Below are 25,710 nucleotides of genomic sequence, written 5' to 3'. Positions count from 1 at the left end.
TCTTGCAATCCTGGCCTTCAGAAAAGCAAAAACACTGAAACAATCTTTCTAAGGGAGCACACTCAAGGTGTGGAAATCCGTCCCTCCCAAAATTACAGCTAATCCCTTCTATGAAACCTTCAGCATCACTGTTAATTTTTAACTATCTGATTTGCCACCATGCTTGTAAAGCGATTGCTCCCACATTATCAGACCCAATGCTAAAATTCTCATTCTTTTTATATATTGCTGTAGTGGTACATGCATAATATTTATTCTCTTTGTTTATTGTTTGCAAATATTAACTGTATAACATTTACGATCTATGTAACTTTTACATATTGAAAACGGTTCTCCATGGAGTCTGGTCTGTGCGATATAAGAGTACAAAATGAAAAAATATCTTATGAGATATTCACTTGCACGGGAACTACAAAGGACATTAATAGTTCTCGTTTTTACAGTGCGTAAAATGCCTGAGGGCACATGATTTAGGATTGCTGTTTCTAATCTCTGTGGCACAATTTTTTCAAGTTAATGACACTTCTCCAGTGTTGCAAATACGTTTCTGTTGTAGATTTAGAGTTTCTATTGGGAAAATAGATGCTTCTGAATGCCACATAAATTTCATTTGATGCTGCAGATGATAGGTAATTCTGGGGACACCAAGAATTCATAAAAAGAATTATTAAAATGTGAGCTTCAGCTCAGAGCAACCTCTTGTCATCGTTTACTTTTTATGTTATCCTTTGTATTAGAAAATACTTCAAATGCATATTTTGGTTCGTTGTCAAATAGGTTTTAGTCAGGGGCTAGATGTTAGTAATTCCAGATCTTTGTCAGGTGGCTTCTCCCTTGGTACTTGAATCTCATTGGCTGTATGCTAATGCTATTATTACCTACCTGTCCGTAATGAATGGCTACTTCTTATACTTTCTGTATTTATATGTCAAAAGACCCGTGATTAAACATGTTTGAAAATATCATAAAGCAATCCTTTGCACAGACCTTGTATTTTTATGGCTGGTGGTGCTCGTGTGAAGGATAAGCAGATACCGCTTCTGGTGTTTGTATTACCCAAGATGCTTGCATGTCTTTTTGTATTCTTCTTGTGAATGTTTTAGAAGAAGCTTTTTAGCATAAAGTTCTTTGAGTACCACTTGTACAGAATGGGGCAAAGAAGGTCTTACAGGGCCTGTATTGGCCAGCTGTGACTCCGGCAACACCCTATATCACAAATGTTGTCACAATCCTATGTGCATCCTCCCCAGCAGTTATATTGAATCAGCTGTGCAATATTTACTATTTACAACGCGATGATAATATTACTTGATTTCTGGTATCGTTCCAAGAACTATCAGCTCACAGAGCATGTGTTACATGGCTCTTTGGCAGGTTATTGGAGCTTTTACAACTCTGCCCGAGTTATTCAATAGGTAAATGCTAGCGTTCTTTCAAGTAGAAATTAATCTCCCACTGGAAACCATTTTGGAAGTTCACTATTTCAATACAGAATAGGGACTAAGTGATTGACAATGTTCCATAAAACGTTTTAATACCCATTATATCTCTTTGGTCTTAGACATTGAATAGATGCTGGGCTTTCAGCCATTTTATAATCTTATGCGTCTGCTGCAATCTATGACTCAAGGAAGCCAAAGACCTCCTCTCCTTCTTTTTCCATTTGTTTGGAGAAATGCGAATTATTTCATGAACGTCCACAGTCCAATTTTCATTTGTGTGACTAAAATGTTACATCATCTTACTGCCAGATTTTTCTACTGGCATTTCGTTGGCCAGAGAGCTAGTCTTTCTTCTGTTCATGCTGATGTTTGTTTCGTGTTTATTGCACATGTAGACATACAGTATTTCTTCCCTTTTATGGCTTTTAAGCATTTTGCAACATTCAGCTGTTTTACTTACTATATTTGATGCTTGATGGACCCTTGTGTTATGTTGTGTTATGTTACTGATGCAGTTAAAGCGCGCGTTCACTGAACCGGTTTCAAGGTGCTAGGTGTCAACAAGAAGGTAAAGTAGAGGGCAGTGTGTTAATTGTATGCTTTTCTAAATAACCAGGTTTTTAGGTTTCGCCTGGCAACCGCTGCTGGGCAGCGTTCGCGCAGGCGAAATCTTATGTTTTTACAGTATGTGGCTTTGTCCCGCCTCTCTCTTCTATTGGCTAGCTCCATAAATGGAGGCTAGCCATTGGAAGAGAGATCTGTCCGTCATTTTCCGAGGCGATTCGTGGGCGTTCCGTACATTTTTTCCCTCTCCGCCCCTTTTAAAACGTCATGCGGCGGTGGGCGTTTACTTTTTTATTTTTTTTTGCAGCCATTTATTTTGTCCTTTGCCCCGACCGCCGCCGGAAGAAGTCGTCCTCTGGTGAGTGCTTGTTCTTATTCCGTTCCTTCATTCTGGTTCTTAAAGCCCCTTTCCCTCTTTCTTGCCCTCCTCTCTTCTAGTTTGCATTTCCCCTCATTCCCTTGGTTCCTTCTCATCTCCCCGCTTCCTTTCCCCACCCCTCCTCACTCTCCTCTTTCTCTTTCCTTCTCTTCTCCTCTCCCCGCCGTTTTCTTCCCTCTCCCCCTCCCGTCTTCTCGCCTGCCCCCCTTCCCTCACCACAGTGATTATGAGCCGAAGGCTTCAGCTGTTCGCTCTGAGCCCAGTAGCCCCTGCTTGCTCCTCTGCCTGCACGGGGGAGAGAGGCTGAGGGAAGCGACTGAGGACAGGCGGGAACCAGGGCTGCCGCGTCTGCAGAGGAGCCACGGACGCAACAGGTACAGCCCCTCACAGGGCCGGGAACTAGCCCCCCACATCGCCCCCGCCAGGGTGGCTCATAGCAGGAAACACTAGGAGGGGGCGAGGAGTGGGTCGCCCTGAGGACCAGAGATGCACCGTCCCTAATGTAGGCACTTTAAAGGGATCTAGATCCTTAGTGGCAGCTGGAGCCCTCCATGTGCTCATGCGTTACTTCGGGAGTTCCCTGCTCTGTCCTGCGGGTGTAGTTTTTTTTTCTGGTTGGGGGGGGAGCGTGTTGTTTTTTCCTTGCTCTTGGTGGAAGAGGTGCAGACTCTACTCTACTGTTTCCAGGCGGGGTCTGCTCCCCGCTCTCAGCCTTGCGCTCTGCTTTGCTTTGAGAGGGGCTGTTCCCTCTGTCCGTGGTGTGCTGGTCGGGGGGTGGGGTGTCTCCGGTGTCCCCAGAGCCGGGCTCTATGCTGGCTCCAAAGTTTCCCTGATCCGGCTTTGCTGCTGGGAGTCTCTGGGCGCCGGAACGTGTGAGCTGCTGAGGACAGGGGTCGGGGCTTCGACTTCAAAGCACGCCGCCGCTGATTGACAAGGACCGCCGCGGGGAGCAGTGCATTCTTAAAGGGACAGGAGCCGACAGAGCCACATGCACAATGCACTGGAGAAACGCTGGGCATCCAGGCACCAATCACTCATCCCCCATGCGGGGAGACCTAAGCTCAGTGTGTGGTGTGTCCCACCTCAGCTGCGGCCCTGGAACGCTCCCCCGTCTGGGCCCGTCCGCTGGGGGCCTTTGCAGTGTGGGGGGCCTCCCAAACAGCAACCCTTAGGGGAACTGGTCCCCGACACTCGCCCGCATTTCCCCCCCCCTCGGGAACCCAAATGGTCTCACCCGCAGACCAGTAAGCGGCCACTGGACACAGCAACCACAACTCTAAGCAACCAACCAACCCGGCAGCCTCCATCAGCACCCCGGGTCTCCTTGCAATGCCTGTCAACCCGAGCATCGCTTTCTCAAGCCCGCAGTATTTCCCTTCAACCGCCAATGATGCCCCGCACACCCGAAAACAACAAACCGTCCACTATCCACTATCCACAAGCCCAGCAATCCTTCCTCTCCGGCGACCTGCAGCAGCTCACTGCCTCCCTCAGAGCCCCCCGCCACCGCCCAAATGAGTGCCCGCCTGATCCTGTCACTCTTTACGAGACCTTTGTCACACAATTGCGACGCTCCCCTCCCCCCGACATCCGGGCGAAGCTGGGGTGGAGCACAATTGTGCAGCCCCGCGATAACCCGACAGCCTTAACCCCTGGTCCACGGTCCTTGCTCGTGTGCGGCACAAGACCTCTTACCCCTCAGACTGCACTAATCCGTGGGGTCCTAAAATTCACATAACGATCAGGATGACAGTGCGCGCGATTCTGATGTAATGTCCGCGAGCAAGCACGCCAGATTGTTATAGTCCTGAAGCTGTTTTATTTTTGCTTTGCATTGTGGTACTAGTAGTTTTGATTTTCCCGAGTGCCTCAATAATGCAGGAGGGTTCGGGAGCTCTGCTGGCGTGTGCAGGATGTGTGTGGTGGGGGAGTTTGGTAGTGGGAGGGTGGGGTCTGGAGGTGTACGCGCATCCCCGAGTGTCCAGGGGAAGGGCAGTGAGTGAGTGCAACAAGTCAAGCCACAAACCGGGGGTAGGAAAGTGCTGATCGGATTAAAAACAGAACCGGGAGACGAGGGCAGAGGGTAAACGAAGGCAAAGCTGGGGACCGCATAAAGTGTACATGTCACAGTGGCCGTGGAGACAGCACAAAGTGTGCATGCCTTGCAGCGGCCGCGGAAACCGAATAAAGTGTGTGTGCATTGTAGCGAACGTGGAGAAGGCACAGTACGTTTGTGTTATGCGTTTTTCAGATTTAATGTCGACCGCATTTAACTTAAACCTCCTGAGCAGCAGACAGACCTGTTGAATGAGGACTACAGCCTTTTGGGGGTCACAACTTTCAATCCTGCCCCCCCGTGTGGGAGTTTGGGGAGGGTTCAGGGGGGTTGGTCTACTGTGGGCGGGAGGCGGTAAACAGTCGCTCCCATGTGACCCTTCCTCACCTGGTTGCTCCAGAGAACACGTCGAGCTGTGAAGTGAATGCGCCGCAGAGTAAATATTTGTCCCTAAATATTTGTCCCTTCCGTGCACACAAGCCTCCTGTCCGAGTCCAACCCCCCCTGCTCCTGAGTCCACCCCCCTGCTCCTGAGTCCACCCCCCTGCATCCACCCCCGAGTCCACCCCCCCTCCAGAGTCCACCCCCCGCTCCTGAGTCCACCCCTCCCTGCTCCTGAGTCCATCCCCCCTCCTCCTCCTGCCCCGGAGTCCACCCCCCCTCCTCCTCCAGCCCCGGAGTCCACCCCCTTCCTTCTCCTGCCCCGAAGTCCACCCCCTCCTCCTCCTGCCCCGGATTCCACCCCCCTCCTCCTCCTGCCCCTGAGTCCACCCTCCTCCTGCCCCCGAGTCCACCCCCCTCCTCCTCCGGAGTCCACCCCCATCCTCCTCCTGCTCCGTAGTCCACCCCCTCTCCTCCTCCTGCCCCGGAGTCCACCCCCCTCCTCCTCCTGCCCAGGAGTCCACTCCTCCTCCTGCCCTGGAATTCCATCCCCTCCTATATAATTATGGGCGTGGTTTAAATATATACGCTAAAATTCCTATAGATTGCCACCGTACTCCCACATTTGCATAGACTCACAACTGCGACTGGCATACAAGATCATTGCTCTGTGCGCTTTCTAAAGAGGCCAAGCATTGGATGAGCATGTACAGTGAGCATCTTATCGCCCTTGACAGGCACTGAGAGAAACTCGCACTGCCTCCAGCCAGAACTCGCATGCACGCTGTTGCAAACACCTGGCTGGCTCGCCATTAGAATTATGCATCACCAAGAGTAATATATCACCTGTGTGTGTGTGTGGCTGTGTGTGTGTGTGGCTCTGTGTGTGTGTGTGGCTGTGTGTGTGGGCTCAGTGTGTGTGGCTCTGTGTGTGCGGCTCTGTGTGTGTGTGTGTGGCTCTGTGTGTGTGTGTGTGTGTGTGGGTGCAAGTGCAATAGGTCTCCTGTTTGCAAGAGATTAAGCTATTGGCATTGTAAATGACAATGCCATTTATTTATATGTTTTCAAAACCAACACAAATAAAAATGTCGTCATTTACAATGCCAATCGCTCTAACTTTTGCAAAGGCGAGACCGTTGCATTGTTAATGATGTCCTGGAGTTTGTGTAGCAAGAAGCTGATCTTACTTCAAGGGGAAAGGAGTTCGGGGCGATGACCGATAATCTAGTTCCACCCAATCTTTTCTTCTTGAATTTGGGTGCTGATATGTAGTTCATATGGGCAGAGTGCAGTGAGTGTTTAGGGGTGTACTTCTGGATTCTGTTGTAATGAAAGCAAGGCTTTTATTGTGGAGTGTTTTGAATATGATGCAGCCGGATTTGAAGATTATTCTTGGTCCTACATGCAGCCAGTTGAGGTCTTTCATCAAGGGGGTGATTTGGCACTGTTTTGGTTGTTTATACATTAGTCGGGTGGCCTGCTTCTGGATGATTTGGAGGCTTTTGATGAGGCTATTGGGCAATAATCGTTTGTAATGTCAAGGATTCCTAAATGAATGTTACCTTTTTTTTAATATTGGGAAAGTTCACGGTGCAATCAGTATTTGGTATCGTTTAGTGATGCTGACTGCTGAGATGCCATTGACCAAACAGCTGAGCCATAGAGAGAGAAAAAGTAAGCTTTACTATTTTCCATCAACTTTGATTGTAGATGCTGAACAGCACTTATAATCTTTTAGCTTTTCTATGTGATCACAGACAAAAAATATAATACCGTTTTGGTATTGTTGAAATAAGTACCCGTGTAAAGCGTACATTTTCTGAACAATCATGCACATCCTTTTTTTTTCAGTAATACAAAGGTTTAAATGATAAAACTTCAGTTTACCCTGTCTGCTGGGTTCATGCATGAAGGGATGTAAAGGGAATCCTCAGCATTCCATCATGTGCAGGCAGTATACATGTTTTTCTACTGTTCCTCTTCTGTCTACTGAGCATTACAATGTTACCATGGTTACCAATCCACAGAAACACGTGATTGTAGGAGCGATCATAATTTGTTTGAGCACCAACATTAAATATGACTAAAATGCTAGTCGGTTTGATTGATTTTAATTGATAACAGATCGTTTAAGTTTTGAGACACCTAAAATATATTTCCTTGCTAGGCAGGCATAAACATTTGTTTTATTTTCCTGTTGCTAAACAAGTAAATGCCAAAGTTTATGTAACTACAGATAATAATGCAAGGGGAATAAATACAGTGAAGGAGGAACATGATCGCAAAATATTACAGCAGAAACAGTCTCCCGGGTGATTAGCCACGCTTTATAAGTCCTGATGGATTGATAGTTGGAGTGAGAACTCTACAAAGAAATAACAAAGGTGTTTGGCACTTACAAATGTAAAATCACACCGTGCAGCCTATGACCAGGTTAATAGTGTGCAGTGACCTATAAAATATCAATCATTAACAAAGTTAATTGTTTCTACTTTTGATTTATGAAAAGATGGTGTCAAGCCTCAGTATCACACACAGCCTACTTACAAGGCGGCCAGTTGCAGTGCAAGATTCGTTTATGGAGAGGACAGCACTGAGAATAGAGCAGCAGCGCAAGCTTTCTTCGTCTTGAGCATCTTAGAGTTCCCACACTAGATGACTTCAAAGTAGGCAAACAATGTGGGAAGGTCGTCGGGGAAGCAAACAGGAGGGAATATAAAAACAGCATGAAATGGGGATTATGGTAAAAAAAAAAAAAAAATGGTTTAGCAGTATGGTGTGTACATCACCGGTGAGGTCCCATCTTGACCACTGGGTACATTTCTAAAGGATTCATTTGGAATACTGTATCTAGACTTTAGTGATTCGTGTGGTATGTTGATGCTTCTCCAGAATCCTTTTATTGCATATTCGGCCACATGCATCAAAGTCCGGTTTTGCGATTCCTTATTTGCGATTTTTAGGGAATCGCAAATAAGGAATCGCAAAATGGGATGCATGATTAAAATCGCATAATATTTGCGATTCGGTAAAAATCGCAATTTTTACCGAATCGCAAATATTATGCGAATTCTAATTTGCGATTTCGCAATTCCCATTGATTCCTATGGGCCAAAAGGCCCATAGGAATCAATGGGAAGGCATTGACATTTTGCGAATTTCAATTAGCGATTCGCAAAATGTTAATGCATTCCATGGGTGCAGGGGGGTTCCAAAGGACCCCCCCTGCACCCTTGAAATGTATTTTTAAGTGCATGTTTCACACACACATGTCCTAAGGACATGTGTATCTGTAACATGACAGTGTTTTAAAATGCAATTTTGAGCATTTTAATACATTTTCGCAAATTACCACAAGGTTCACCCTCGTGGTAATTTGCACCCCCTAATTGCGAATTCGCAATTTTAAAAGTAATCATGCATTGCTTTTAAGGAACCGCAAATTTGCGATTCCTTAAAAGCAATCGCATTTTTGGAATTCGCTAAAAATAGCGAATTTTCAAAAAATGTTTGATGCATCCCAAAAACCTATTTAGGAATCGCAAACGGCCGAATTTACCGATTCGCACCGTTTGCACTTCCTAAATAGGTTGATGCATGTGGCCAATTGTGCCCCAGTCTGGAGGCTGCATCCGGAGGTTTTTATCAGGTTCTACATGTCCTAATGAGAGTATCTTGTAAGTAATATTTGGAACCTCGTGTGAAGTACTGCGTACAGTTCTCTCTGTCTCATCTGATATATTGATACATCTTTTAAAGACTTCCACGTGCATTTTGTATTCCAGCACCACTCCTGGTATCTTGTGCCCAGTGCTGGGGACCACATCTACATTTATTGTCCCCAGTTATAGTCTCCATCTCTGTCGTTAAATCCAAATATGTGGGTATTAAACAGAATGCTCAGAGCCATGTCTGGAGTTTGGTCCAATTATTGGAGCCAAAGGTTGTGCCCATCTAAATTCTGTGTAGTTCTGGAGACTTCATCTGAGATGCAATATCCACTTTGTAGACCTCATCTAGAGTTTTATGTTCAGTTCAGGAGCCTTCGCCTGGAGTATTGTATGCATTTCTGAAGAATAAGCTAATTTGTTGTATCCAATAAACGATATCTCACTTGCAGTATGGTGTTTACTTATGTCACCACATCTGTCATATTACATCAATCAGTGCAGGCCTCTTCTGCACTTTTATATTGTGACCTTTGGGCGTCTTCTGGAGTATTGTATCTCTTTTGACAAATCATACAAGAACCACTTTTGTAGGTTGAACCTGAAACCTTGTGATCTGTTCTTGCAACCACTTATTGAGAGCTGTATCCATTTAGCTATAGAACGGTCCTCACCTTTGGAAGCCTCGCCTCGAATATTCTGTCAAGTGCCAAAAATGGTCTGGCGTATTGTGTCCTTTTTCAATGTCTCGCTTTTATTTAATGCCTCTTCTTTTGGAAGGGACATTGTGCGTATTGTGTCTAGGCATGTCGGGTTCAATTCCGAAAGCCACATCTGGAGCATTGTGCCTAAGCTATGAATGGTAAATTCTGTACCTTTCTGGATGCTTCATCTTTAGTTGTGTGTTCACTTCTTATTGCCTCTTCTGCAACCTTGGTAACATTCAGGAGGCCTTATTTGGTGAAAAAACGTTTCCCTTGGTGAACCAAGTCTCAAGATCAAGACCCCAAAAAGTGGGTTTCTCAGCCAACTCAAATATAGGCGCCCTAAATTCTTTTACTAACTAATACACTCTAACAACAGCAGTATAGTTCATTGTTTATTATTCTAAAAAACATATTCGTACAAATACAATTGAATGTTTAAAAGGACTCTTACAGAGCCACAAGTTTAAAAGACAACACATTTTTTACAACAAATTCATAAAATACAGTCTCTATTACATTCAATTGTATTTGTACGAATATGTTTTTTAGAATAATAAACAATGAACTATACTGCTGTTGTTAGAGTGTATTAGTTAGTAAAAGAATGTAGGGCGCCTATATTTGGGTTGGCTGAGAAACCCACTTTTTGGGGTCTTGATCTTGAGACTTGGTTCACCAAGGGAAACGTTTTTTCACTGTTTAAGTACCCTATTCCCCTGGTTGCAAAGGGGTCCCTCTCATTTTTGAAAGGCCTTATTTGGTGTACTGTGCCCAGTCCTGATAACCTCATTTGTTGTGTGCAGTTCAGTTGTTCTGAAGAGCTGTGTCTAAGTCTGGAAGCCACATCTGGAAGGTTGTGTCCATTTCTGGATGCCTCATCAGGACGGTGGTACACAGTCCTAGATACAACCAATACTCTCATCTGGAGTACTGCTTCTACCTTTAAACATCAGACCCCCCATATTTGTCCAATTACATTTTCTGAAAGTCACAATTGTATTGTTCTGTAGTTTATAATGGGTCTGTTTGGGTGTATAGTTGTGTGGGTGGTTATGCTGGTGAGTGGGTAGTTGAGGGTGAATGAATGTGTTTATGAGTGGTTGAGGGTAAATGAATGAATGGATAGGTGAATGCAGGAGTATGGATGGATAAATGAGTAGGTAGATGTTATAGAGTTAATCAGCCGCTGAATGGGTAGATGGATGGATGGATATGTAAGTGGATGGACTAGTGAGGGTATGGGTGGAGTTCATGCACGAATGGGTAAAAAGAGTGGAAGTAGATGGATTGGAGATTGCAAGAGTGAGTCACTGCTTCTATAAGAGGGTGCATGTGCCCATAGAACAGTGAGTGGGTGTGTAAAGGTTTGTGTTGTAGATATCTTCGTTGTTATGAGAAGGTAATTCCATTTTAAGTTGTGTGTGCATTATATTGATAAGGAGATGGAAGGGGGATACATAAGGGGACGGTAGAGTGAGTGGATGGGTAAATAGATGGACGAGAGAATGAAAAGCAGGCCAAAAACTGGGGACGGCGGATGGAGGCAAGTAGAGGAAATGTTGAGCAGTGTGAGTTGTCAGGGTAAAGCAGATATATGATCAGTACAACTCCGAACATTTAACTGTTAACATCTTCCAGATTTCCACCTTGGTGCTCGCAAAGTGACACAGACTAAAATAAGTTATTCCTCTACATTTTTTAGCCAGGGTTGTGTCAGTGAAGCTACTCCCCGTCATCACATTCCTGTCACACGGACAGTAGTATGGTGTGTTAGGGCAGCAATATTACCTGTTGCAATAAACTGAGACATTCATTGCCGTAAAATGAAGGTCCATGGCATGTTTTACCAACATATGTACCAACGATGAGTGAGGAGCATCGAGAGGGAGGGGAGCAGGAGAGAACATGCTCCTAATGAAGGTACAGTCCAAGGGCGCCCCTCGAGTGGAGGCTCATGCCGTAGTAGCTGTTGAATGCTGAATCAGAGTCCAGTTAGACTTATCCTGCCTTTATGGAAAGTCTACTTACCAGCACTAATTGTGTTCACAAGCAGCTTAGTTTTATGACAAGTTCTTGTTTAAATGGTGGCATAACTATTTATCTTAGAATTTGGATTTAGGCTTAAGAGTATTGTTTTTGTCTAGGCATAGATTCTTAGGTGTTCATATTTATTTTAGACCTGTGGCATTAGATCTTGAGATTTTAATTTAGGGTTAGGTAATTAATTGCTTAGAGGTTTTAGTTGAGATTTAGGTTTAGGGTCTTGGAAGAGGTTCAGGCTTATTGGGTGGTTTAAGTGTAGAATGTGGCATTGAAGTCAGATTTACATTTCATTTTGTTGATGAGGTGTACAATGTAGATATCGACGGTCACATTCACACCAAAGATATCTACATGCAATAGATTTACATTTAAAAAATCATAATTAATCTGATATATAGACAGTGGTAATCTGGAAATTTTGTATGAATCCAGCCTTCCTGGTTTGACGTTATGCACCCGAGGTCTAGGATTTGGGTTTAGGTTTAGGAATTGAGCTTGATTTTACATTTGTGTTTGGGTTTGAGGTTTTAATTTATATCAATTCTAACAAATTAATTTAGTCTAATTAATATTAGACTGAATGACGCAAGTCAAAATTTAAAATCTCCCCAAATCTGCAACAGTACAATTTTCACGCCTGTAATCCTATATTGAAAAACTACCAGAAAATTGATTCATGCCTTGAGAATGTGTCATCTATAAGCAGACTTTAAGCAGAAACCCTCAAGGTAGATGTAGAGATCTGTAAAGTTTGTATAAGCGCTAATAGATGCACCACTCTGATGAATCAAGTATGTGAATATTTGCTTGGGTTTCCTTTTTATGGTTCCTACAATGAATGGTAATATTCCTAAGCATTATGGGTGAATGATTAGTATTTCAGACTCATCATGTATCTGAAATTATTGCACTATCATCATTTTGCTACTTTATATTGTAAATCAGGAAATTGCATATACACTGCAGCAGCAGCTGTCCATCACATAACCCTTATATTGGAATGAAAGGTACAGGTATCACTCGCCCCTTCTTCAATCGCTCCCTCTGCCGCCATTGTGGGCAGCCCTTCATTTGAGACACCTCTTGCAGGTTACAATCTGGTCTGAAAATTCTCCCTTTCACTGTATGGCTATTACCATCTACCATTTTTGGGCCTTCTTCATTGATGGGTGCCCTCAGTTTGCTGTCCAAAGATTTCTTTTGCACCAAAAGGATGGGAGGTTTCTTTGGGATATAATGGGAAAGGGTAATCTGGTATCATCCATTGTCTTGTATTTATGGGCCATATATATGAAACTTTGGTTTTGCGATTCTCAAATAGCGACTTTTTGCAAATCGCTATTTGAGAATCGCTAAACGCTATGTATGTAGGATTTGCAAATAATGTTGCGAATCCTACATATTCCTTAATTTCGAATTGCAAATTGCGATTCGCAATTAAGGAATACCTCCCCATTCATTCCTATGGGCCTAGAGGCCCCTAGGAATGAATGGGAAGACATTCTCAATTTGCGATTCTCAATTAGAGAATCGCAAATTGAGAATGCAATTTCAAGGGGGCCAGGGTGTCAAAAGGACACCCTGTTGCATCCCTGAGATGTGCAGGTGTGCACATGTAGCACACATACATGCCCTAAGGGCATGTATGTGCGCCACATGGCACTTTGAAAAATGCAAAAAAGGGCATTTTTCAAAGAAATCGCAAATTACCACCAACTTGAAGTTGATGGTAATTTGCGATTCCTTATGGCCATATTGCACTTTTTCTGAACACGTACATTGCATTTAAGGAATCACAATTTGCGATTCCTTAAATGCAATTACAAAATAGAGAGTCGCAAATTTGCGAGTCGTAATTTTGCGAGGCTGTTTTCCATTCATACATCCCACTTAGCTAAATTGCGATTGCAAATGCTAAAATTCTGTGAATTTCGGCTTTTGCGATCCCAATTTTGAATGATACATATGGCCCAATATGCCTTATCTAAATACAGTTGATGTGCGTGAGTGAGCCTACCTGGAACTTCGCGCTACAGAAAAGTATAGCAGATCCATTGACAAATCTCGGAGAAAAGACGTAATTTTTTAACTTTATTCAAATTACCCTGTGAACAATACCAGAAGCATATAAGCCTGACACCAAGCAGTGAACAGTACTAATCAAAATACAAAGCATGGACCCAGCAGTGGCATTCAAGGTAAACCTTATATTGGATTTCTTTCTTGTTAGGCCTCATTGGAAAAGTGGGGACATTTGTTAAGTAGCAGAAAAACCACAAATACCCAAATGCCCAAAAAGTAAAACATAAATCGATCAGGCTCAGAACTTCTATGGGCTCTGGCTAAGACTGCAGCCAAGACTTCTTGTACAGGGAGGAAATATGTATTTTAATGTAGGGGGCTCATTACGAGTGCCCTGGTATTTTGGTACCTGTCGTATTACCTCCCCGTTGTGAATTCTGTGCTTTGGAATGGGGCATAACGTAGTAATAAGGCATGTGTTCCACCATTTTGAGCTGCACAATTCAGGATGCTGCACTATTTTCCCACAGAAATCGTATTAGGTTTTACCTGGTGAAATCTGATCTGGGAAAGTTGTGATATTTTCACACTATTGATAATTCCGATTTAGGTGAAAACTCATCATTACAGGGGCACTCAGAAGGAGACCCTTGGATTGAAAGTGCTTTGTGCCAGATTCTAATAAATGCATTTAAAAATAAAAAATTACAGTGATGCGAACGTTGAACAAATGCTCTATTGCACTATGTTCTGCTAGCATATTAGTTCATGGGAAAAAAACAACTCCCAGTTTATGCTAGGGCCCCTGTGTTTTTTCACAGATGATGGTGACCGCGTGTGTGAAACCACACACTGCACATGGATATTGAGATGTATACCTCAGTGATGCTAACCTTTCAAAATGTCAGTCTGGACAGATGCTGCTTTTGAAACTCTAACCTACAGACCCCATTTTGGTCGTTTACAAATGCCGACATTTAAACAAAATGGCAAGAGCAGACCCCTATATGAAACAGATCCCCTGTCCTGAAGCACAGTTCATACAGCTGTATGTTCTTGACCGATTATGCATGATGCAAATTGCAGTCGGCCAGTATACTTCACAGAAGTTGGTGATGTGTGTTTGATCTTCAGTTTAGAGAATTGATGTATTTGATGTTTCCCTTTTGATCTGTAATTGAGGTACATGCTGTGTTTGTTTCAGGTGTCCTCTTCCTTCAGTATGGAGATCACATTAAACAGCTGAGGATGCCCAATGAAATCACCAGCACAGACACCATCCGCGCCCTCTTTGTAAGTGCCTTCCCCCAGCTCCTCAACATGAAAGTGCTGGAGTCACCCAACGTCGCCATTTACATCAAGGACGAGAGCAGAAACGTGTACTATGAATTGACCGATGTACGGTAAGTAAATAGATGATGGTATTGTTTTCTTGAAAATGTCCAGTTAGGGAACTGGAGAATGTTTAAAAACAATTAATTAGAAACACCCAAAAAATGGAAGGATGTGAAGTGATGTTCGAGTAGATGTTTATTGGTTTAATGAGGCTAGTAGCATCTCGTATGGTGCACAATTTGTCCTTTAGCGGCTATTGTTAATGCACGAGATACATATGTTTTCATGTCTTGATTGTGGAACATAAGATATTGCATAGTTCCAGTATGCCCAAATGAAGGAACCTGACTAGAGGCGGGGGTGATTGCCCCTCTTTGCCTCTTGACATTTTCATCTCACTGAAGCCAGTTTCCAAGCTGCCGTCCATTGCAGCCTGGGACTCCCAGCCTGCCTTGCGCTCTTTGCTATCGACGCATGCTCCCGTGAGTAGTGGCAGCCAAGGGAGCAGGCTACACAGGCATGGCGCACATGGAGACGATGGCCTGACTTCTGCCTGCTCCTGAGGGTAAAGCGCTTTGTTGTTTCGTATGTGGCAGTTGAATTACCACAACTAGCTTCCTAACGTTTCCATTTCCTCCTTCAAGCGAGTTCCTCAGAGACTGTCCATTGTTGGCCGTGATCCCAATCTACCATGGGTTCTTCACAATTGGTGCATTATCCCCCTGGTAATGGCAACCCGGATGAAGAAGTCACCCGGTGAAAGACACAAGAAGAGAGGAGCCTGACTTAAAACTGGCCCAGCAATAAAGTGCTTCATTGTTTTGGTAGTGGCCAGTTGAAGGAACTTGGCCAGAGGTGTGAGTACTTCCCCTCTGTTGCCTGTTGACTGGCCCATCTCCTCCCTAAGCCAGTCTTAAAGATGCTCTCAATCGACTTCCCGTCTGCCTTATGGTTTTCATCATTGGTGCATGTTTCCACTGGTAGGGTCAGCCCAGAAACGTTGTGTGCTGGTGTGAGGGCTACCCTTATACTATCTCTTTTGTCATAGGGTGTCCTCTCCCAGGCATCCTCCATGAAGGAGACAAGGGCTCCTAGATGCTCCAGGTGATGCTCAAGTGACCCCATCTCACATTTCTGTTTCTCACTACTCCATATTTTATGGCTAGGTCTTTGGTAATTCTTCCGGGATTCACACACACCTCAGTTTGTCCACTTCTTTTATAATGACTATCCAAGTGCACATTTTAATCCTATTGACGTTTAAATCCCAATCATGTAATACTGGGCAATTGCATCATTCTACAACGCTCCTCGACTATGATTACTGACTCTGCTTTTCCTTTTCTTATTGGTGGAAAGCCATGCCCTAGCACACGACTATCCTGGACACCAATTTGTTATCACATCTTCAGTATTTGTGCATCTCTGAACCCTGGCTTTAATCAATTGACAATACGGTGGCAGCTGGACAGAGTACTTGAGTCTTTTCCATCTCACATTCTCCTTGTATTGATCGACCTGGTGGTGGACTTGGTCTTCTCCTTGAGTCCACACCCTTAATGGAGTCATGCTTATTAGTCTATTGTTCGTATGTCCCTCATCTTTCGAATTCCATTTCATTTCCTTCACTTCTCCAGCTCCATTGGTTCTCATAATTGTTTATTGACCCCTCCCCCCGCCCTCCTTTCCCTTTTTTTATGAGTTTTAAACTGTGCAGCTATGTCTTCTTGATACTTCCCTCCCATTTCTCTAATACTTCTAAAGCTACTTTATTTTCTATTTCCTACTATCCCCCTTCTGATCGTTTCATCATCCATACTACACTTCCTGTTCCCAAGCCTCGCGTTACTTCACACTCCATTTCTGCTGCTATTTTCTGCAGAAATCTTGGGAATGTCTCTCTGGCCCAGTTAGCTTCAGCGGCAACCCATCTGTTACCGATACTTAATGATTTCTCTGGGGTCTCCATAGATGATGCTTCCTGTCTTCTGTCTATTTCACTGTGTTCTGCAATAGACTTCTATGGTCTACTGGAAGCTTTCAAGCCTACACATAAGCTTCCACAACCATGGCTTATACCTGAGCTGTCTTCCTTGTAAATCTCTCTCTGTATGTCACTTTGAATGATTTTGGTGCAAACACAAGTCCTTTTAAAATGTCTCTTTATGTCTGCTCATGGCACATATGCTCTTCAACTGAATGTTATGAAAGGATTTTTTTTTTAATGTTTTCCTGACCAGGCTCACAGTCTATTATTTACTCTTAATAGGTTACGGTCTACTTTTTCTGCTCCCTCTACACCACAGCACAGCTAGGAGAGGACAGTGTAGGTGCCAGAAGCCTTCACTCCTCCTGGACAGCACTGACCCTGATCATCTGGGCCCAAAGGGTGGCTTGATCTTTTTAGCTTGACTCTTGCCTGTCGATGGATGCTCATAGGCAGCCGGCAAGTCTTAGCAGCATGAAAGAACTTGGCAATTCGTTACATCAGGTGTTTAAGATCACTAACTTTTTTGAATTAGCTGCTGGCTCCCCCATGGTGCCGTATTTTAGTTAACTTTGATTTATTTCATTTGATGTTAATTAAAACATGGATGTGCAGCAGCTGACATTGAAAATAAATCAGAATTTCAACTATATTAAAAGTGTAGATGTGAAAGAAATGCCATGCCTAGACACATTGCAAAGTTGTTTCATTTTGGGACTGATACCCTCATTGCCTGCAAGTTGCCCCATGTCAGGTGTGACACCTTCATCTAGCTTTGGCTTCTTATCCAACTCCATTTTGCATTTTAGGGCTTGTACTTTTGATTTATTTCATAGGCATATGCTTAAAGGTCCTGGCATGTGAAGTGCTGTTGGCTCAAAAGTCTGGACTAGCTGAAGGTATCATATTGCATGGAAACTTGTGAAACAGAACCCCTTTTATGCGTACTTGGACTTGCGAGGAAGCATAGTGGACCTGGACGTAAACCCGAAATGTGGAGTCAAACTCCATGCTGAGGAGAGTTTTATCAAGGAAGGCTCAGTGCACCGAGTCAAATGCCTTTTCGAAGTCAATTGACAGCATAGCTGTGGACCCCCCCAGGAGACTTAACTCAGACCAGTGCCAAGTACACCCTTCGAACACAGTGCTGTGTGCTCTGATGGGTAATAAATCCACATTGGTTCGGGTGGACCAACTGAGGTGTCACCCGCATCAGGCGATTGTCAAGAGTTTAGCATAGAGTTTAACCTCTGTGTTTATGAGGGAAATGCATCTATATGAGGCACAGTGCAGTGATGGTCGCCCTGCTTGGTCAGATCAACTGGGGTGGCCAGGGGGAAGTGGGCCATCTTGATTGCCTCCCTGAATAGGTCGAGAATAGGGCGTAGAATATATGGCCAGAGACGCCGGTAGTATTCCACTGGGAATCCGTCTGGGCCTGGTGTCCTCCCAGAGTTATGATCCGAAAGAGCATCACCACCTCCTTGAGCGTAGATGTGTGTTCCAAGGCCACGCTTTCCACCATGGTCAAGGGGGACTGTGGTAACTACACGCCTAGAGGTGCGGTGGACTCACACTCTGGACATACCCGTTCCACCTGAATCTGTTCATAGTATTGGGCGATGGCCGTTGAATTCCCATGAGGATCCTCTACTCCCCGCCCAGGCCCGTTAAGCATACAGGGGACCACCCTAGACTTGGCCTCCTTGGTGGCCAGCCAGTGTAGTAGTTTACTGGACTTTTTCCCCCATTCATACACCCTCTGCACCAGTGCCATCCATCATTTGCGGGCTTACTCTAGGCATAATTGTCTTATGGATGACCTGTCAACCTCCAACTGGCAGTATATTAATCCATACGACTAGTCGGGTTCTCCCTCTCCAGGACGGAGGTCCCAGATGAGTAATTTTAACTACTTGCTTGTGATCATTCTCCTTGGCTCGGAAGTGGATGACTACTCTCTTCGTGGCCTTGCACGCTCTACACAGCATCCAGGTGAGACCACAGTGCCTTTGTTAAGGTCTAGGAATACTTTCAACTCCTCTTAAAGATGGTCAGTAAAGCGTTTGTCAGTAAGAAGCCATGCATTGAGTCTCCACATTGGGCGTTCTCCACTAGCTTGTTTACCAAAGTGGATTGTCACCGGTGCATGGTCTGAGACCCCTCAAGGGAGGATCTGCGACCTTGTGGGGTGCAAGGGGTTGGAAGGAACAGGTAATCAGGATTCCAGACATGTCAGAAATCACTGAGCCTCTGCTATCCAGTTCGCCAACCCCCTCCCCTGTCTCAGTGGTTCACCTGTCGATCTGCACTAGTCCCGGTCATCTACGATGTCATTAAAGTCTCCCCCCCACAATAGTCACTCTATATGGAAGGGCGCTGATTAACTCCCTAAGCGTCTGCAGTGTGTACTCTGTGGCTGGTGGGATATAAACACTGACCAAATTGTACTGGGCTCCTTCCATGAACCCTTCAGAATTACGTGATGTCAACAAGAGGCCCCCTTTTATGAAGGCTTGTCTGGCTGGAGGAATAAAGTAAAGGTGCAGGCCTGAAGGCTACATCTCCTTGTGACAAGGTAGGCTTCTTTATTTAATCAAATCATTGGGTGCAGCCTACTGGCCATCCTGTTAAAGGTACAACACCTCCCTACACCCAAGGCCTTTTGTCCTGGAAGCAAGTTCACATCTCATTCATGCCTATTAAAATGCTAATTGCTGGCTGGCAGAAATGAGAAAACAGTGAGAAAAGAAAATGCAGATTTAGCTTCCAGAAACTTTAGAGCAGGGCAAAGGTAACTTTTTAAAAGCCATCTTTCCGGAATATTTAAGCAAATCCGACTTTACCAGTGAAATAATAAATATTTTTAAAGTCCAAAAATAAATGTGCAGCTGGTGTTTTTACACAGATAACATTTATTTAACTTAATACTGTATTCCAATGCTGTTTACAGTATAGCCAACCCTGCTACAGTAGAAATAGCTTTTAGGGCTGTCTCGACATGTTTACCATTAAACTTTTATATCCCCTACTTTAAAATACCATGTAGCATGCCTTATGGGCAATATTCCTACTCCAGGCCGACTTACAGTATTTTAACCCCTCCCATGCTCGTGACGGAACCGTTCCGTCACGAGCCTCGGGTGGGCTGTGCTGGTGACAGAACGGTTCCGTCACGGCCCGCTCGCCGCGCCTGCGCGGCACGAATTCCGCGCCTGCGCTGACGTTCTAAAGAGCGGGCGGGGCCGTGACGGAACCGTTCTGTCACAAGCACAGCTCACCCGTGGGCCGTGACGGAGTGGTTCCGTCACGAGCACGGGAGCGCCGCACGGCCCCGCCTCCCCCTTAGCGCTGCGGCGGAATAGCCGCCACAGCGAAGGGGTTAACAAGTGGAGTTTCCAGTTAAAGCCTACACAGCCAGGATACTGTGGCACTTACTAGGGGCTTAGAGGTATGCTAAATATGCAAGTCATGAATATACCATGCTGATGGGAGGTGCACAAGCGCTTTACCATTGGTTAGCAGGGGTAAAGTGGCAACAGTTGTATAGGCAGCAAATATAGGGTTCAGCAAAAAGGAAAAGAAAATGTAGGGGGACCCTGGAAAAAAGGCTAATTTTCTACAATATATATCAGACATATGCACTTTGTATGAACAATCTATAGAGAAGGGATCCTCCAGATCACTAGTGTGGCACAACAGTGTCTGGCCCATACTCGACTCACTAAAACAGGTAGATAATGTACACGTGATGTGATCTGTTCTTTGGTACTTGTGGATTGGTGGTCCTCTAAGACGCATGGTCCTATGAAAATACCCTTGGGCAAAGCCAAGAGGTCTTCTTATATTTAGAAATACGGGAGGCTTTCAAGGGCCACTATGTCTGTTTTTTGGTCTAATTCTTTCCATGGTCCAGTGAGAGCACTGCCACCTTTGTAGGCTTTCTCTTGTGTTTAAAATCTCTTGCTTTCCATTCCAAAACGTTCGGAAAACAGATATCACCATTGTAAATCTGTCAGTAAATTATACATTGTTTCCGCTATTTTCAGTGATGTAATGAGATAGTTCCTAGCTACATCAAGTTATGGGTGAAAAGATGCTTTTTTAGTGTAGCAAATTCGTGAAGCATTGATGTGATGTAAAAAATGAAATGCATGCATCAGATTTAAAATAGTGTCAGTTATGGAGGCAGTACATTAACCTGTAAGCCCCCCACATTCTTGCATGGTCATGATCATCATCATCATAACACATGAATACTGCAATTCATCTGCTGCTTCTTAACATTAATACATAAATTAATTTCAAAAACCTTCATTTTTTGTCCTGGCCTGACAGCACAGCTATTACTTCCCCCTATGCAATCAACAGAAAAGAGGTTTCAGAGTACTAGTAAGCGAGGGGCTAAGGCTCCACACAGATGTTGGTTTCCCTGAGTACAGATTTTACTGGAGCTTGGTTGTGCGCTTCCACTGAAAGGAATGCTTGTATTGCACGTTTTGGCTTGTAGCAAACCTTATACTCATTACAGCAGGACCGAGTTGGTTATGGTGGCAAGCCACTGATCATGGCTATAGGGCATATATGTTTTTTAAGTAATGCTGCGATAAAGCCAGTAAGGCAGACTTCTTTATTGGGTTAACATTGATCCATTTAAGGGTCAATTGTTATTACTCTGTATGAAAGCCCACAGAAAAGGATTATGTAATTATTGTATTAGGCAACGGTTTTGGTATTGGTTACCCTCTGCGACAAACCGTGGGTATGGAACGTTTGCTTTGTGACAAACCTTGTTAGATATTCTTAGAATAGATAATATTTTGCTTAGCCATTCGTAATTGTGTATACTTTTAATGACTATGTAGCCAATGACTGTCTTTTGGGGAAGGTTATAAACAGAAGGCCTGAGCTGATTATAGTGATAAGTCAATGATAGTGGTTATAGGCCGGATTGTTTGTTATGAAAGGTTACAATAAAGGTGGAAGGCCTGGCATATTTATTGTGAAAACCAGATGTTAAAGTTAGTAGGCATTGAAGGGTGGATTGTTAATATTCTGTACTAAAGCCTCAAGAAAGATATTTTGCACATGGCATCTCACAGATTACTATAGTAGGCAAGAGTTTATGTGTTGGTTACCCCCTCTGCAAAACTGGGTATAGAAGATCTGCACCATGGAAATCCTTGTTTGGTCGTCTTAGGAGTGATAGTATTTTGTATACATTGTCAGTTTTATGACTGTATGCCTGATGTTTGCCTTGTGTGAAAACCTATGCTCAGTAGAGTAGTCCTGAGTTGATTATAGTGACAAGCCAACAATAAGATGTATAGGCCTGATAGGTTGCTGGGAAACGTTATTTCAGATGAAACGTTATGACAAAGGGAGTAGGCCTAGCTTATTTTTTTGTTGAAGACAATATATTTTTAATAATGGATTGTTATCACACTATGTTACAGGCTTTACATAGGTATTTTGTTATATGTAATGTCTCATATTACCTGAGTAGGCAAAGCTTTTGTTGTTGATCACCCACTCTAATAAACCCTGGGAGTAGAAGATTTGATTTTAATTGTAATGATTCTTGTTAGTCCCTATTGACATTGGTTGTATATTGTTTTGCCAACTGTCATTTTGTATGTATGTTTTATTATATAAAGTATATATTTTGGTTATGACTTTATAGCACACTTCAGTGGACCTGTGTTGATATAGTGTCAAGCTGATGGTAAAGCCTTATCGGTTCACTGGGAAAAGTTATATAGGATTCCTTAGACGTGATCAGTTTATAATGAAAGGTTATGACAAAGCAAGATGGCCTGACTTACTCACTGTGAAAAGCATGTTTGAAAGGCAGTAGGCAATTAGGGATGGATGCTAATACTCTGTTCAGAAGTCTGGAGCCAGGTATTTCGTAACACAGAATCTTGCAGATTACTGTACAATGCAAGAGCTTTGCTGTTGGTAATCTACCGAAACAAACAATGGGGATAAAAGATGTGCAGTATGGTAATTCATATTTGGGATTTTGACAACTGTAATTGTGTATATGTTTGTAATTTTATTACAGTATAACTGTTGGTTAACTTGTGGGAAAGCTTATGCCAAACACAGTTGGTCTGAGTTGGTTATGGGGACAAGCCAGTGATAAATGTTATAGGTATGATTGTTTGTTATGAACAATTATGATAAAGGCAGTAGGCCTGAAATACAGATTGGTGTAAGCATATGTTAAAATAAATAGGCATTTATGGATGGGTTGTTATTATTGTGCATTAAAGCCTACAGATAACTATTTTGCTACATGGAATGTCACAGATTTCCATAGTAGGCAAGGATATTGGGGATGATTACCATCTGACCACTCTGCGTTTGCCCTGTGAGAATCCTTGTTAGACTCTCTTAGGAGAGAGAGTATTTTGCTTTGCCAACTGTCATTTTGTATACTTTTGAAATTGCATGACTGTATGTGTTATAGTTGCCTTTTGGGAAAACTTGGATTCAATACAGTAGGCCTGAGTTTGTTATGGCGGCAAGCAAATTATAACAATTGGCTTGATTAGTTAAGTAGGAAAGGCTATTTGAAATGCCATAGGTATGATCTGTTTATTGCGGCAAGTTATGACAAAGGTAGTAGGCTTAATTTATTTACTATGTTAAAAATATGTTAAGGGTGGATTGTTTTTGGCCATGTTAAAGCCTGCAACAGGTATCAGGTATGTTGTTACATGAAATCTTACCGAATACTTTTGTGGGAATGATTTTGGTGTTGGTTATCCCCCTTGGTAAACCTAAAGTTAATTATTCTTGCTGAAATCTCTGTGGAATGCTTGACAGGACTAGCTGTCTAGGAGGACCTCGGAATTAAAAAAAAGTATATTAAAATCATATATATAATGCTGGAGTGCCTTTGGGTCATGCCTCATCTGCTTTTGGTCTGTCTGAGTGCCATTTACCCTCTGTTTCCTCCATGACAGTGTACTGCATGGGTTAATGGTTCGGTCCTCACCAGGATACTACAGCTCCCATTTCAGGACTAATGGGCTGTGTGCTTGCTGCTCATTGTAGCTGCAGTACAAAAGGGTGTGGTAATGGACGGAGCATCTGAACCAATCAAACACTCACACCCAGTCAAAAGATCTGGGTTTAATCCATCGCCGTTCTTTAGCCCACTCTGCCCCCCCAGTTCAGACATGGCTATATGCAAATCAGTCTGACCCTGTGCCCCATGGCCGCCATAAGTGTGGCAGGGTATGCTCAGACGTGAGTCCCTTGCTCACTTTGCCACTGGATTCAAGCAAGCCGGGCTGAAGACGGCTGGAATGCCAGAAACAGGTCCTCGGAAGCTTGTTTCCGGTTCAGGGAAGACATGGCTTGGCAGTTCGGGCTGGACTGTTCCCATGAGGCACAGGGTCAGACTGATTTGCATATAGCCATGTCTGAACTGGGGTGGCAGAGTGGGCTAAAGAACGGTGATGGATTCAACCCAGATCTTTTGACTGGGTGTGAGTGTTTGATTGATTCAGATGCTCCGTCCATCACCACCCCCTTTTGTACCATTGTAGCTGCAGTGCATCGCATCCTTTGTGGCCACTTTCACTTAACCACATGACCTTTATGAAAACCTATTGTCCTTAGTATAGCATTGGTGTACCATTCCAAAATGAGCAATACATCGTTTCAAAACGATAAACCAATGATAGATTATGTACAATATCCCTGCAAGACGGACACCTGCTTCTATGTTTACTTTAGTTATTCCAAGTATATGTCTGCGGTGTTTAGATATCAGCATATTTTCTTTTCCTACTTGTATTCATTTGATTTATCTTGCATATGTTGAGTTTGTGTGTGGTTTATTGTGGTTGTGTCAGAGGATGAGTGCAACGAGTCAGTGGATAGAAGAATGGATGCCTGAACATAAAGAGGAGTGACAGAGTGTATATATGATAACTGATTGAGTACCTAAACCTAAACCCATTAATGGCTTTCATTCACAATACAGACCTATCGACATTGTCCGTGCTTGTTCTCATTTGCTTTTGTCTGGCTAATGATGAGCTATAGGATTGGCAATATGTGTATCAGGCAATGTTTGTGATGGTACTGCGCCAATTGCCAAGAAAGAGGGGCCTGATTCTGACATTAAATACTTGGTGAATAATGAAGAATGTACTTGTAAAGAGGGGGTACGCGTACATACTCAGCAGAAATCCACAGTCACCCTCAAGACAGACTGGATCAATCAGGAGGCACTCTGCTGACAAAAACATTGAGGACGGCCCACAAGAGTTGAGCACTTCAGCCTCTGGAAGAACTCGAACCCCAGGCTAAGACCTGAAACTATCCAGCTGTGCATCAAGAGATTTTTGATCCCAAAACTGTTCTGGCTTTTGAATGTTGGCCCGAATTCAAAAATGGGTAGCAACTGAGGAATATCATATAATGACCACCACCTTGCATTGAGATGGATTTTAACAACCTACATATGGTCCATATACTCTATTAAACCTTCTGCCTCCCTGAAGTATCTGAAAGAAAAAACACAGCATTTCATAAAACCTCAAATAAACTATGTACTGTGAGGGAATTGGTGTTTCACTCATATAAATGTGTGTAGTTCCTCTAAAACCATATTGTCTACCTCATTCTAATGTAGTCGGCCATACCTATACGAGGAACATCCCTAATATTTCCAATCAGACACAGAGGGGACACTGAAAACCTTCATCTCTATATCTGTGGTAAGTGAAGACTAGTAGAAACCAGTGAAATCTCTAACCTTCAATATTACATCAAATGAGATGTGATGTAGTATGAACTGATATCACACAGCGTTCCAAATTCTGATTTGTCTTGATTTGTCATTATGAGACTTTCCACAGCTTCTTCTACATTTCAGAAGCATTTGTCATTAGTCCACTGTGGAAGCCAGGTCTCAGCAAGTTGGTACCAGGACAGTGATAGTCGAGGTTTGCATACCCATCTGATGGTATTGTTTTGCCAACATATGTGACAGCTGTCTGGAATTTAAAGGACATTGCTAAACATGTCAATCTTAAATTGGAGGGATTACCATTTTGAGCAAACCATTCAGACATCATTTTGAAACACACGAAGCTTGGAGAC

The 25,710-nt window shown here is 43.5% G+C and overlaps 1 protein-coding gene across 11 annotated transcripts in view; it reads left to right on the top strand.

Annotated features, from left to right (window-relative positions):
* KIAA1217 (KIAA1217 ortholog) overlaps positions 1–25,710 on the top strand; it is a 1,418,769-nt gene that overhangs the window by 910,864 nt on the left and 482,195 nt on the right. For all 11 annotated transcript variants that reach the window (XM_086941665.1, XM_086941664.1, XM_086941666.1 and 8 more), the window contains one exon: positions 14,467–14,665. In XM_086941665.1, the coding sequence (XP_086797791.1) occupies positions 14,467–14,665 (199 nt within the window). The remainder of the gene's footprint in view (positions 1–14,466; positions 14,666–25,710) is intronic.

The sequence above is a fragment of the Lissotriton vulgaris genome, chromosome 10 (assembly GCF_964263255.1).
Source record: "Lissotriton vulgaris chromosome 10, aLisVul1.2, whole genome shotgun sequence".
In the NCBI taxonomy this organism is placed as follows: domain Eukaryota; kingdom Metazoa; phylum Chordata; class Amphibia; order Caudata; family Salamandridae; genus Lissotriton; species Lissotriton vulgaris.
This window is presented reverse-complemented; position numbering and strand designations above follow the sequence as displayed.